This window comes from Drosophila serrata, unplaced genomic scaffold (assembly GCF_035046125.1).
Source record: "Drosophila serrata isolate PLE 108 unplaced genomic scaffold, ASM3504612v1 contig_272, whole genome shotgun sequence".
Lineage (NCBI taxonomy): Eukaryota > Metazoa > Arthropoda > Insecta > Diptera > Drosophilidae > Drosophila > Drosophila serrata.
The window spans coordinates 10762091-10777280 of NW_028257170.1; the positions used below are offsets into that span (position 1 = coordinate 10762091).

Below are 15190 nucleotides of genomic sequence, written 5' to 3' on the forward strand. Positions count from 1 at the left end.
TAAAGATTTCCTTTCAGTGCACAGAAGTGCTGAACGAAGTTATTTAGTATTTATAATTATGGGAAAGACTCTTATGTGATTTCTAGTCAAGTATAGTCATGAAGAATACAATCCTTTATTTGGATAGGATATTCTAAAGTATAAAAAACATTTTTGAATTATAGTTCAAATGAGAAATATTGGTTTAATACTATAGATTTTAAGTTAAGTCCTAAACTTTGAATGTTTTGGATTTAAAGTCAAATAAGTTTGTGTTTAAAACTGTACAATAATTGTATTATATTTTAAAAAAGAATTACAAGTATTTAATGTAACAATTATTAGATACTTTTTACATTGACTCAATTTAATTGAAATTTTAATCACACTCAAAATTTGTTCATTAAGAATCTATATTTTACCTCGGTGTACTTTTATTCAAGAGCCATCACCTCACTCATTTAACAGTATTTATAGACAGTTTTTGTGTTTTTGTATGAAAACGAAGTTGGATTGTAAAATTTAATATGGCGGGCGGATGTGGCTTTTGAGTTTTACGAGTGCTCACCTGCTTCGAGCTTTGAGGAAAGGTGGAAGGAGCAAGAAAAGGACGCCCTGGAGGAGGTGGGTCCTCAATGGGCACTTGAGGTGTTTGCCCTGACAGTGAGGGCATTAATCAAGGATGGTACGGGTGGGGACGGAACGGGACGGGATGAGTTCGGTGGGGAAATGAAGAGGAGACACTTGAGGGTCTGAAGTTGGCCCTGCAAATGGCTAAACGTCTTCGTTATCAAATCGTCCTTTCGCACAATATTGATATACAAACAGGGCGACGGATTGCGGAGTTGAGAAGATGGCAAATAATCAAAATTGATTGATGTCACTTTCTGGGTACCAAGTACATAAATATATATATGTATGTATATACTCAATAAATTGCAATCATATTTCTGGAGCAATGACGTCATCGCGAACCCATCGAAAAATGGTTATAAACGTGAGTTCACAAAATATATATATATATTTCTCCCGTCAATTTTCAACCCCAAGTCGTGATCCCCTGTCTTGTTGTCTGTTTTTGTCAGCTTAGTTTCTTATGGGAGCATTATAGTTTCGTATTTATAGCCCCGTTCAACCCTCAAAATGTTGTTGTTGTCAACATTGCACTGTCCTAATGAACTACTCTCAGGCGGGCTAAAGAAAAAATATAAGGAAATAAATCCATGCAACATGAAAAAAGTCGATAAAAAGCAGCAGGTCATAGTGTTTTAGGACAAGGAAGGAATGCGGCTTGGATTTTTTAAATGCGTCACCTAGCAGACTTTAAGAACAGTATAAAACTAAGTTAGTTTTTCAGATTAAATCTTTCATTCATTCATGAAAAGGAAAGGAACTCAGGCTTTAGGTTTTAAGAACCATAAAACTAAAAAGTTAAACAAGGCTAGTTCCATATTATTTAACCTAAGGAAAGCAATAAATATATATTAACAATTACTAACTGAAAACTTTAGCCAATTATAATTGGTAAAAAATTCGAATACAAATTGATATGTAAATTCCAAAAGCCGCATTTGTGCAAAATATTATTTACATTTCCTTATGAAACTTGGAAACTTTTTGGCAAGGATACGTAATGCTGAACTTTCTATCAATCAAACGCAGAACCATGCAAGTTTTTCATATCCTGCAGCTCTCTTCGAGGCTATCAAGTTGGCTTATCAATAAAAATGCCAAAATGTTTAGCTCAGTTAAGCCGAAGTGGCTTTCATCTGTCTGCGTCTAGTTTTTCATCTATGTATATCCCCACTTGGAACTTATTTCCATTTATTTTCCTAACTCAATTTCTATCTCCATTCCCATCTCTGTATTCCCATCTTTATGTCCATCTTCTTTTCTATTTCTATTTCAAATCCAATGACATGTCCCAGCAGTCTCGCTCCCCTTTGCGCTTTTATCCTTTTTTGCAAGCAAACAATTAAGGTGTCCTCCGTCTTGGGCAATGGCAAAAACTGTCGCGTCAGATCAAAAATGCAACATCTTAAAATATGAGCACCATTTCAGCTTCCGGCGTGTTTCTGTATTCAGGGCTCATGCTGGTTGTTGCTGTTGTTCAATATTTACAACCTGATGGCGGCGTTGAGGAGGATGCCGCCAAACTGAATAAAACATGCGGCAATCGGCAGGCGACAGTGTCCTGGCTAGAAGCATCCTGCGCTGCTGCTGATGCTCCTGCTGCTCCTGCTCCTTCTGCTTCTGCTGCAGACACGTAGACGCCTTAATGACCCGGGGGATTACCGCTGTAGACAATGTCGTGAGTCGCCCCCTAGCTTTAAGCCTCATATTCCTGCAGCCCGAAAGTTCCCTACGAAAGGGCGGTCAGGTGACCGGCTTGTCAGCCATGCAGCAACATTGTCTCATCCAATTAGTTTAATAAACGTAAACAAAAATGCTAACCATTTCTATTTGTAATTAAAAAGCTATAAGCGGCAACCAAGAAACGTGGGGGTTGATGGGCATTTACGGGGGGTTAAAGGGGAGAATGCACTGCGAAAAATGGAATAAAATATTAAGAACTTATAAAAAAAATATTTAAATATCAGAGATTAAACATTTTTATAGCAATTTACAGTTCAGTCTTCTGTATTCAAATGAGGATTATATATCCAATATCTTTTTTAAACCTGGCCTAGAAAACAAACGATTTTTAAAACCAATTTTCGAACCCGATTAAAATACAAAAATATTATTATTTGCAGAGTAAGGAAAGCCTTTAAATTTACTTAAATATTAGAACTTTAATTAATTTTAATTTAAGTTATTGAATATAACAAGTGATTTAAAAAAAAAATTAAACACAGAACTGCTTTCTGCTGGTTTTAAATCACTTGTATGTCTATTGCTTAAAAGTGTGTTATATTTGTATTTTATTATCCTTTAAATTAATTTGAGTAACAAATTGTTGTTTTTTTTTAATAAATTGAATATAAAATAAATTAATTTATATTCAAAACACAACCTATTTCTTCTGGCTTAAAATAACATTTTTGAAGACCTAAAAGAATATTTATTTTCCATATTATCCTTATGAATTAATTCATAGAAGATAAATTCCGTAAACCCCTTTATTGCTCTGTAGCATAAGTTAATATTCAATATTTTAAGACTACAAAAAATATGTATGAATAAATAAATAAGGAAATGTTAAAATATAGTTCTAAGTTAGGCTTCATTTTCAATTATTACCCTTATTAAAATATAACCTCAGGCATATGATTCATGTATATTTCGAGAATGAAAACAACCTGAGTTTTCACACCCCTAATTTCGCTCAGTGCACAGCTGACTTACAGTGGGGCACATGGCAAACGGAATGCGAAAAGCAACCCTGCCGAGAAAACAACAACCACCCAGTGGGGCGTGTAAGCCGCAGAGCAAGAGAGCATGAGAGAGCACTCTCCGTTCTCCGCTCTCCACTCTCCACGCTCCACGCTTAACCCCTGCGCCTGCGCCGTCCTTGCCAGCGGACAATCACAAATGTCCATTCGCAATCCTGGCTGAAGAGCAACCAGCCACCCGCATGGCTTTGTCAACAGTTCCGTTTCTGGAGGAAGAGCCTGCTCTCTTTCGGAACCGCAACCCCAGCACCCGCCTCCGCCGCTGCCGGCACTGCCGCCGCTCTCCGGAATCCTGGCTACGTTTTTAAGAATGAACCACATTCCCGTACGTCATCATTGCCTTTGATTAAAGCATATGCAAGCGTTTCTTTTTTCCGCCTCTTCCACAGTTTCTTATTTTTTGCTCTTTCAAGTCCTGGGCTGCGAACATGTGCCGCATATCCTTTGGCAGCGGCCCCGACCCTTCTCCGTCGCCTGTGGGGATATCCTTGGGCGATTTACATTGCATATGGCAAAATCGAATTGGTTTCTCGTTGCGCCAGCTTGCAATTTCTGTTCCCGTTCTGTTTTAAAGTTGAAATTTTGTTTATGCCAGCGACCGCATACAGTTTTGCATGTGGAATGCCTTTGCCATTGTCCTTGCGCCTGGCCATGTTTGCTGTTGTTGTTATTGTCATAGGTTTAGCCAGGATCCGGCGAAGGGCGGAGGGATTTGGGCCAGAGGGTTTCAGGCATTTGTTTAGGCAAATATTATGGGTCCCGGGAATGCCGATATAAGCCAGCACGAGCGTCGGAGCCAGGAGGAGCGGAGCTCCTTTTTTACCCATTCCCAGTGCCATCGAAATCGATTTTTTCCCCTGCCAAGCTCCGGCATTGACCAAGGGGAATTATCTTCTGGCATTCGTGCGAGAAAAAATGATTATGTGCGAAATTGGGGATTTTTTTTCGGTTTGATTGCCAAGTCAAGGACACGCTTTTCGCCAAAAAAATATAGAATATAAAAGATACAGGAAAGTAATTATATCTTTGATTAATACTATTTCTATCTATCTAGATTGGTTCTAAAACTCTTAAAAGCGTTTTTAAAAGTATGTAAAGAGACCTATAAGAAACTGAATTCAGTGATAATTGGTGTTTAAAGGCCCCTAAGATTTCTCCAACACCTCCCCATACTTAGTTTTATTGTTAATGTTCGAGATATGACTGTAAAAGGATAAAGGATTACGGCTAAACCGCTTAAATTTACATTTAACTGCAAAACGTCTAAAATTGCCCTTGGCTCTGTCCCTGCAGCCACACCACCTGTGCCTTGACCTCCTTCTGCAGCTTCACCCCAAAGTCATCAATTATACAGAGCTCGGCTTACATCAGAGACTCCATCAGCTCGGGTTCGAGCCGTCTGCTTAGCCCTAATGCGATGGCTCAGGTTGCCAAAAAAAAGGAAAGACAAAAACAAAGCGAATAAACGTAACACAAATGTGACAGAAAATCCAACATCAAAATGCAAAATCCTTGACAGCAAAAGATACGTAAAGCCTGTTCATTTGTATTTGTAGTTTAAGGTTTAAGCCTGTCATTAAAGGCCGGGTCTGGTTTCCTTGTTTCCATGTCTCCCTGTAGTTTCCGAGTTTTTATTTCGTTTTCTCGTCCGCCCAAAAGTATGCAACACGAGAAACGTATTTCACAGTTTGTGCAGTTTGTGGCCCGAGGAATGTCGAGTCATAAATTTCATTTGCATATTTCAGTTGTCTGTCAGCCGGAGAGCCCTCGGGTTCTACCCCCTTTTTTTTGGGGTGCAAAAATTGCTGTTGTAATTGGCAGAAATAATTTCGCCCACCGCAATGGCAAGTGCTAGTTTCCCAGTTTCCTGCGGAATTAATTCCAGCCCCACGGCAATCCGGTGGCCCTAACATCATTAATTCTAATTGAAAAGTTTTGTCGACTGTCGGTTGCCAATTAAGCCGCATCTGGAGTGCAATTCCCCTGGACGTGGACCACGTCAATCCGGCAAAGAAATTGCATTAAAGGACACACAGTATACAGCACAAAGTGCCGTCGAATTGAATCGTCAAAGGAGCTGCGGCGAAAGGCGTTAACACGATCGTCGTCCTGGCCAGGTATGGCCAAATGGTGCCAAGGCAACAAAATACCAAGTGGCAATCGCAAATTGGCCAGGCCAGCATCCTCGTGGCATGGCCAACACGCATGCATAACAGAGTAAATGAAAATTGGATTAAGTGCGGTTTGGAAACCACGAAATATACGCGACGAGAGCAATCATTCGCGTCCTTTGAGGAAGTGTGCACCGGAAAGTCACTAAGAGAAATTTGTTTAGGAAATATATATTTTCTTATATTGATTTGGGGATTGTAATTAACTGGCAATTACTTAGATACATAAATAAAAGTGTAATCTAGAAACAGTTTCAGTTAAATAATGTTCTCTTCTAAGAGTTTAGTTATTTTCAAACTAGAATTGTTGGGGTTTTCTACACTAAAATTAGTTTAAATTAACTTGGACACACTTTTGTCTGTATAATAAATAATAATAAATTATTTATTTACTTGGTAAAGTCAATTAAAATAATTATTCAAAGTAGATCATACCAAGAGCTTTGCATAAATATAAATTTAAGGACGTGCTCAAGAAAGCACTTTGCTTTTTACAAGTTCTCAAAAAAGTGTCCTAGGTAATGCTACTGCATCTTATAAAAATTATGATATCATACTTCTAGACATATAATTAAAAGATTTTAACAACTCTAATGATATTTTGATCACCTAATATAAATGTATTATCCAAGAACACTATAATTCACATAAAAGTTCTTCAAGGATAATTTGGAACCATTTTCTCAGTGCTCTTCTTACTCAAACCCCTCCCTCCGCGTGTCCCACTCCTTAATTGAATTCTAAGCGGACTGCAGAGGAGCAGCAGATGGCAGCCGGAGGTGGAGCCAGAGCCAGAGCTGGAGATGGGACTGGAGCTGGGGCTGGAGGTGGGACTGGAGGTGATGGCTGGCGAGAACCCGTGGCTTTGGCAAACAAATGCGGGCTTTGCCAAGTCCGTGCTCATGTCCTGAGATCTTGTTCCCCGGATTGAGGACTCGGGATTGTTTGCCCCACGGGCAAGGTGATGGTGCTGTGCACACTATATATACATAAGTATACGTGAGGGGAGACCCGTTACTGCGTTACGCGTAAAATTGAAAAATGCCCGGCTTTTGCTGGCCTTGTTTTTTCTTTTGGCTGTTGTTTGGATTTCGTTTTGCTGCTCTTTTTTTGTTTGTTTGTCCTGCTGCGGATTATTTGTACAACTAAACTTGATTTCCATATTTTGTACGGAAAAACACTTTCTGCGGGGGAGGACGATTTTCCTTAAAATGTGACTGGCATAAGGGAGGAAGCTTCGGGGGCGGCATTTCTCAAGCTCAACACTACTTTTGTGGGTCTTCAATCAATATAAAAGCAAATGTCTTTAATGAAACCCTGATGATTCATGATTTATTCGGTAATACGGAAATCATGAGTAGGGAATTCAGACGGTTCCATTCCCTTTGGGGTGTTTATTCATCTTCAGCAAGAAATAAATAAATAAATATGTGTATTTATTTGCTTGAGCTTTTCGTAAATAAACGGCTGTATAGGTAATGGAATTTTTCTTTAATAATATAAATTCATGTTGTTGAAGCTTTAAACAATATAATTTTGTGTATCAGGACTTTACATTTTCAGTAACGAACACAGAAACTTAAAATCATTTTCTGAAATAAATTATAAAAATGCATTCGATTAAAATGCTTTCATTTACTTAGCTTGAATTTCTATTGAATTTATTTAAAAAGAAGGTTATATTAAATATCCATCTTTTGCATGTACATTTTCCTCATCCTTTAAGCCAAATATTGTTGGTTATACTTTTATTTGAACTCCGTGTAATTACATTCTCTTGGCAATGCTTTTCCTTGTCTGATTGAATTGAACAATCTACGGTGCAGGCCCGTTTTTAATTGAGTTTTCGCATAGTTTCTGCCTTTTCCATTCGCTATTCTCTTTTATCCCGTTGCCAATTTTCAGTTTTTTTTCCTCCCCCCCTTTACTATTTTCCGTGTTTGCATTTTCACTCTTTTTTTTTGTCGTGAGAAATAATTGAATTTTTTTTCCCCGGCTCGGCGAGCCAAAAACGGCCAGGTTAGAGTTCAGTGCGGATGTTAGCCATCTAATTGCGACCTTAATCATTTCATCTTTTTAGCTTCCGGCCAGGTTAGTCAGTTCTGTGTGTTTGGTAATCGAAATCGTCCTGCCAAAATGGCAGCGGCAAAGGCTGTGCAAATAAACTGCCAAGTGTTTTCCTCTTGCAAATTTTTCGGGGACGAGAGGAGGCATCAGCAGGACAGAACAGGACAGGACACACTCGGTAGGCAAACACAAACTTGATTTGATGCTGGTTTCGCAAAAAAAAGGATGAGAGCAAAATGCCAACGAACATGAGTTCATAGTTAGAGTTTCACTTGGAGAAATTCTTAACTTAATAAAATTATCAGTAAATTTATAGGAAAAGCGTGGACTCTAATATGGAATAGAAGGTTTTGTAAATAAGTTTAAGAAAATATTAAAGACTAGGAAATAAAGCAATAGAGAATTTTGTGAGGTTGTGCTCCTAAGATTTCCCTGATTTTCTAAATAGTAAGAATAGTATATTTATAATGTATTTAATTTTTTGTAGCTTATTTATATAATTTGTGTAAATTTAGTCAGATATTTTTCGTCCTGTTTGTACTTGTAGTGCCTGATCCTGTTGCTGTGAATAGGAGCAGCTGCTGCTGTGGATGCTTCTGGCTTTTTGGCCCTATCGAATCCAGTTAATTTGTGCGGTGGTGCGGTGTCCAGGTCCTGGTGGGGGATCCTCCTTGCGGCAGCTGTGCTAGTTTTTTGGTTGGTTTTAATCGAATTTTTGCTGCGGGTGAGGATGGTCCTGCGTTGGGCCAGGGAGCAGGTTAAAGGTTTTTTTTTCTACTTTGCTGCTTTTGCATTTTGCGTGTTGATCTAAGCGGTTTATTAGCCCCGATTTGCAAGTAAGCTGCTTAACAAGGCCCACACCGTGCTGGCCATTATTTAATAATGAAAAGCGAGGCGAGGCTTCATCTTGCCGAGCTCCCATTTACCATTTCCCCTCATTTCAATCCCCCTCGAAGCTGGAAGCTTAAAGTCGGCATATCCTGCTGGCACAGGATGCGGACTTGGTCCGTGGGTTTATTGGCTTTGCCTTTTGTTTGTCCTGGCCAAGCAGTTGTTGGCCTTGCTCGACAATTTAATGTGTTGACAGTTTTGGAAAGTTTTGTTTGTTTTCTTGGCATTGTTTTTCGGCGAGGGAAAAGTATTTATCAACTTGTGGTGGCTATTCTGACAAAGTGACGAATTCATTGAATATGCTGATTGATTTTCCCTATAAATGATTAATTGAGATACTCAGGGAAACTACTAGTTGGCAAAGGGCTAGTTTGTTTAGTTCTTGAAATACATTTATTGGAGTGGAATACTTTATTATGTATTAAGGAAAGTCAATGATACTTACTTTAACTTTTCTTAGTATATTTCCTTGGTTCTTGTTATTAAATTTGCAAAAAAATTCTAAACTCAACAATCCTTCATAGACTTTAGTCACTTTATAATCCACCATTGTTTTCCGTTTATTTTCCATTTATTTTAATATTGTTCAATCGTCCAATCTACATGACATTCAAATATTTGAAATGTTCACTTCAGAAGCAATCAGCAAACAACAAAAAATAAATGTACTTTTGCTGATGCTGACACAACACAAGTGAGAACTGAAATCAATGTTAAATGACAAATGACAAGTGCTGGAAATGGGGGGTATGTTAGTTAAATATTGATTTAAATTTTCCACATAATTGCAATTAGTTGATGAATGTGAAGCTCCAGCTGTTGCAGTCCTGTTTCCCCATATCCTGCCGCTGCCACAGCCATCCGAGTCTGATTCAGATTAAACATGGTGTCGGCACAACATCAAAAACAGGAACTGAGGCAATAACAGACGTTCGACGAGGAGAATTGAGTTGAACAGCAATCGTTGGGGCCCCGAAAGTAGCACAGTGGTTAAAGAAGATTGTTAATATATAAGCATAAATTACATATTTAATTGAATTAAGTAATTATCATGCTTTTAGTATAGGAATATACGCTTTAATTGGCATATTTATACCATAAAAATACTTTATATCATAAGAAGGCTTTAAATAAATTACTCAAGTCCTTAAATCTTAAACCCTTTGTGTACTTTTAAAGATGCTTTTTTTTAATTTCCAATATTTGCCATGCTTTTACTCAATTTTCACCCCTTTTTCCAATTTCCACTGTGCCGGAAACGGTCGTTCTTCTTCTCTCGACAGCAACGCCCTTTTGCTGTTCCCTTTTTGGTTTCTGTTGCTGTTTCTGTTTCTGAATTTCCTCAACTCAGTATGGAGGCCCTGATGAAAAGCCACTTACGCACAATTTTCACAACTCAAAAGCATTTTATTGATTGCACTTTAAGAACGCCAGGCTGAGGTTGAGGGCCAGGCGTAACACTCATACGCCACGTTGCCGCTGCCATAACATACTCGGCTCAGAGCTCAGTAGTATGCTGTGTGTGCGTGTGAGTTGGGTGCGTTTATTGACTGTCGTTTTTGAAATTGAGTTTTTCTGGCTCTTAGATTGGCCTCACTACCTCATCCCGCACAAAAAAACTTGGTTAAACTTTGGGGTCCTTCCACGTCGCTGCTGCAAAGGCAATTTAGCCCTCGAGGCTTCAGAGTCTGCTTTGGCTTCAGCCAGATGTATATGCAAATGTGTGCCCGAGAAATCAAAGTCACTTTTGCTCATTTTTTTCCCCTCAGCTCTTCTCGGTTAGATAACACATTTGAGTACGTATTTTCCGGGCTCTCCTTGCCCCTCGGGGTTAATTGTGCGAGAAGGCTAATGAACATGGAGCCCATGGGCGGCAGCTGACAGCTGCGTTTGAGCCTTGGCTTGTTAATTGTTTTTGAAATCGCTGAGTGAACATTAATAAGATGTAAATTTGAGGAAAACTAGAAAAGTCGCGGGGCTGGAGGTTTTTTTAATTGGAATTTCGGGGGTTGTTGTTCGACATCAGTCCTATGAATTATGAGTGGGGCCGGCTTTAATTGGTAGCAAGAATAACTTTGATTGTTAATTCATTTCGTAATTGAAGGGTAATAGATTGTTAATTGGTTAGAAGAAAGGATATTTGAAGGGTTATGTTATAAAAAATACATTTAAAGGGTATTGGTATAAGGTATAAGGGTATATGACTAAGATATTTGCTCTGTTAATAACTTGGCTGTTAATTAATTAAAGTTTCCGACAATGTCACATTTCCCAGCCTATTTTCACATTTTCCCCATGTTGTCAATAAAGTAATTTATGGGAAATCAAGCCATCTCCAGCTTCGATCTATCTCAGCTTTATTCATTGGCCCTATATGGCTGTGCATTGTTTGCAAATCGCTTAATTATTGTTGCTGGTATTTTATTGGGTCATGGAGCCATAAAAGGCGTCCACAACGGCCACGGTTCCTTTTTCGGGGCCTACATCAATGGCGGTCGTCTCCGTTTTCATCTCCCCAAATCCCCATCCACTTCCTTTTTGCCTGAATGTCACATTCTCCTAGTTGCCACGACCTAAAAGCATAAATTTCCCGTGGCTAGGCCAAAATCAACGCCAAATGCTCTAAACGTTTTGCTTATGATTTTTATTGCACGCACACAAGCCAGAAACTTATTCAGATATACGTATATACACTTCTATATATATATATATATATATATATATATCTAGAAATTGCTGCTTCCTTTTTTCATATACAAAACTGTGTAGACATTTTGCCGCAGCCTTAAGTGCGAAAGCTGCAAAAAGGGAAAAAATAAGGCTACCCCTGCCGATGACTTGTTTATGGCAGACGACAGCCACGCCCCTTTTATATTTTATATTTTTTTGGTTTGCCTATATGGAAGGAAAGCACTTGGTTTATTTCATTAGGTTTCCTTTGATGAGCCGTTCTACATATTTTTGCATTATTTACAGGAGAATTTTTGAGTGAAGCTGTTTTGCACGCAATATTATAGCATACTTTTTTGGGCAAAGTCAGAGATAGCTTAAAATAATGCTAAAAATGCTCTTATTTTAGTTATATTCACAAAATATATAACTTTTTTGCAAAAACTCATGCTTTTATTATTTCAAATAGTCTTTAATATTTAAAAAAATATTAAATGAAGGCAAGTTCTTGAAAAAAATTAAGAGTAATAACCATTACCATTAGGGGTTTGAGAATATTTACGTATGTATTTTCAGATTTATTGATAAATTCGTTCAAATATGAGGGGCTTTATTAATAATTAATGTGTTTTTCTCACCTTTATTGGCATGTCGTTATATCTATTCTTTACGCCATGCAGCCTTGCAAATGGAAATCCCATTATATATAGATAAAATCGGAACTGCACGTGAAAATGGGAGCAGGACTGTAAATTAACTTTAAGTTATGCTGAGTATCTGCCATTCGTGGCTTCAATTTGGTGGCCTTATCTCTGCGCTTTCTTTTTTCCTGTTGGCACTTGCCAAACAATGTCAGTTTTCAACTTTTAGCGCATTTTTCAAATTAGGTTAGCGGAACAGTGGCGTGAGGATGGAGAAAGGAGGAAGGAGGATGTTTGGAGGTCGCAGGAGGATGTTAGAATGTAAGAATGTTAGGGTGTGATGGTGTTGGCCCCAGTGAAAGTTTTCTTATTGTTTCGGGGCGGAAGGGAAAGGGCTTGGCTTGGCTTTGCTTGGCTCGGCGGCGGTAGGCTTGTTAGCATCCTTCCTTCCTGTGCTTCCTGCACACACAAAAAAAAGCCCACCATCTGCTGCCCGTTTAACCTTAATGTTTTGGGCTAACCCAGAACCGCACCCCTGACACCCACTTACCCCTGGCAAGTACACAAAAAGAAATGAGTTTGACATTAAAAATGATATACAAATAACAATTATGTTTAAAGCTCTAAATACAATTTAAATTCTGAAATATAAGAAATAATTATATTGTGATTTTCATAATTAAAATTACTTCAAGAAAACAACTCAAAATATCTCTATTTAAAAAACAGTACATTATCTTTAGGTTTACTTAAACCCATATTTTATTTTATTATGTATTCAGCTATTAAAAATAGCAAAAACATACATAAATCATTCCAAAACTCATTTTAAAATGTTGGAAACCCCTTTTTTAGGGCGATTTAACATCTGCGCACTGTTTTATTTTGATGTGCACTTATTTTTCAATTCGTGCGCGTGAGCATCCTTCGTCCTGTCAGTTTCGCGTCACATCCACACCCATCCCAGACGAAGGGACTTGGCACTTGAACGTCATCTCGGAGAATTATCAGCGACTGCGTCAGCATCTAAATATAATGCCCACCTTCTCGGCGTGAAGCCCCGTTTGGCCTTTGTTCTTGCCCATCTCTTGGCCATTCGTAGTTGGCCAGGCTTTATGCTCGCTTTTTATGCCAACACGCACCGTTGAGCAATTGTTGTTCCCAGAATCAGCATCAGGAGCAGCAGGAGCAGTATGCTTTTAGTGCTGTCCTAATGAAATTTTTAAACGATTTCGTCTCCCTTCACGGCCAGCAAGAGATTGAAGAGTGTGAATTGCCAGCGAAGCTGTAAGGAAAATTCCCGTGGAGATTATTTGTAGCTTTCTGTCTGCCAGTCTTGAGCTAAGAAATGGTTACAAGGTTGGATTTAATTGGATTTAATTTACTCGACACACAGAGAGCTAGCAAACAAGAGCAAGTATAAACAGATTTTTTTTTAAAGTTTAGAAATTTTTGGGGATTATTGTTTCACACTGAGTTTGTTGTTTTTAGGTAAACTTTGAATTTAAATAAATGTTTGTAAGCCAAAATTAAACAATGCTTTTATAAATTGTTAATGAAGGAAATAAATGAAACAAGCCCAAGATTTGTTTACAAAAAGTTTGAATTTATAATTTTTTATGAAGCTATTACACTACGTTGTTGCTTTTATTGTTAGCAAACTGTACAAACATATGAGAGAAAATTATAAATAAATTATTTATGAGCAAACAAATGAATATATTTCGTCGAAATGTTCATAAATAAAGTTTGAATCTGTACATTCTTTATGAGGTTCAAGCGTTTTAAGAAAATCGAAATAAATTAATCTAGAAATCTGTATACATTGAGTTTGTATAGTAATTTTATATGGGGTATGGCACTTAAATTAATTGGCAAACATTTTAAAAATAAGATATATAATATCAATAAATATATTTATAAATTGTGTGATAAATGTTCGTTTGTTTCTGTGCCTCAATGAAACTTAATACCATTTAAAAATAAATTGGTATTTAGCATTAGTACTTAATCGTTAACTAAATACAAAACTTAATATTTGTAATGCTACTCTGCTTAGCTATCTTCATGAAATCAAATTTAAAGAAACTCAAATGATTTTAATGAATATAAATCCCATTTTGAAATGTAAATATAAACATAAATAATTATTACTTTGCCCATGTTTCATTAGCTTATATTCTCTGTCATAATTAGCAAGAATTTCTTCCTGGAAACCAGAGAATTTAAACTTTAATTAAACCTAATTGGCAAATAATTGAAAACGAAACACTTGAAAGCGCAAAGATTATTACAAATTTAAATGAACTAAAACACACACTCACATGCACTCCCAATATATAGATGTTATTTTCACCTGTAAAGGTGTGTGCTTGTGTGTTTCCATGGCTTTTCAGTTCGAAGGAAGCTGTCTGGGCCATAAATTCACTGCTGAAATGGCTAAGAGCAGCCGGGAGCGCCCAAGCACAGCTGGAGGGGCTTTAATTAGAGCACCTGGCCTAACTAACACACACACTATACCTCTATACCTCTCCATATATTTATACACACACACATTATCCAGTAATACGGTTAGTTTCCATTTATTTCAATTAAAAATTCAGTTTAGCCAAAGGGGAACATTGCATAAATATTCATTGGTAATCACATTGACCTTACTATGCCTCTCTCTCTGTGTCTCTGTTTATTGCAGCAAAGTATTTTGTGATGAAGTCATGTGGAAGTAGCAACAACACGAGCTGTACAATTATAGGCGAAACTTAATTAAATGCCGCATCATTTGCAAACTGCAAAAGGGAATTCTTAACAATCGCAATAAAACTTTTGTCGAACAAAAGTAATTAAAGGACCTCGCACCCAATACCAATACACACGAAACAAGCGAACCGAGCGAACCGAGCGAACCGAGAGAGCCGCCTTCCTCCGCCTTGACGCTATGCGACAACAAAGTTGGTAAAAGGAGACGAGGGGGACGGCGAGCGGCGGAGTGGCAGGAGTGCTAGTCCTGTACATGGCCAGAAGCCAGCTGACGCTGCCAGCCGCAAACAGCTAACAGCTAACATCGAGGAGGTGCCGCAGGAGGACGCAGGACGCAGGACGACGAAGGAGACGGAGAAGGCCAGCAAAATGCAGAAGGAGAACAATGTCACGGCGGAGAATTGCCAATTTGTGGGGCCCTATCGCCTGGAGAAAACTCTCGGCAAGGGTCAAACTGGTAAGTGCAAGGAAACCCAAAGCCCATTTACTTGGCCCAAGTGGCTGTATCGAATCGAAACCATCAATATATCTATTAGAGAAAATGCCATATGGGCATTACATTGATTTAATACTTGAATCTCACAATTACTGTAACTACCTAAGCTGTCTGTTTTGATTT

The 15190-nt window shown here is 38.1% G+C and overlaps 1 protein-coding gene across 2 annotated transcripts in view; it reads left to right on the top strand.

Moving 5' to 3' along the window:
- Window positions 1–15190, top strand: part of sff (BRSK family serine/threonine-protein kinase sugar-free frosting) — a 29481-nt gene that overhangs the window by 1373 nt on the left and 12918 nt on the right. For both annotated transcript variants that reach the window (XM_020960113.2, XM_020960114.2), the window contains exon 2: window positions 14507–15028. In XM_020960113.2, the coding sequence (XP_020815772.1) occupies window positions 14941–15028 (88 nt within the window). In that variant the 5' untranslated portion in view covers window positions 14507–14940. The remainder of the gene's footprint in view (window positions 1–14506; window positions 15029–15190) is intronic.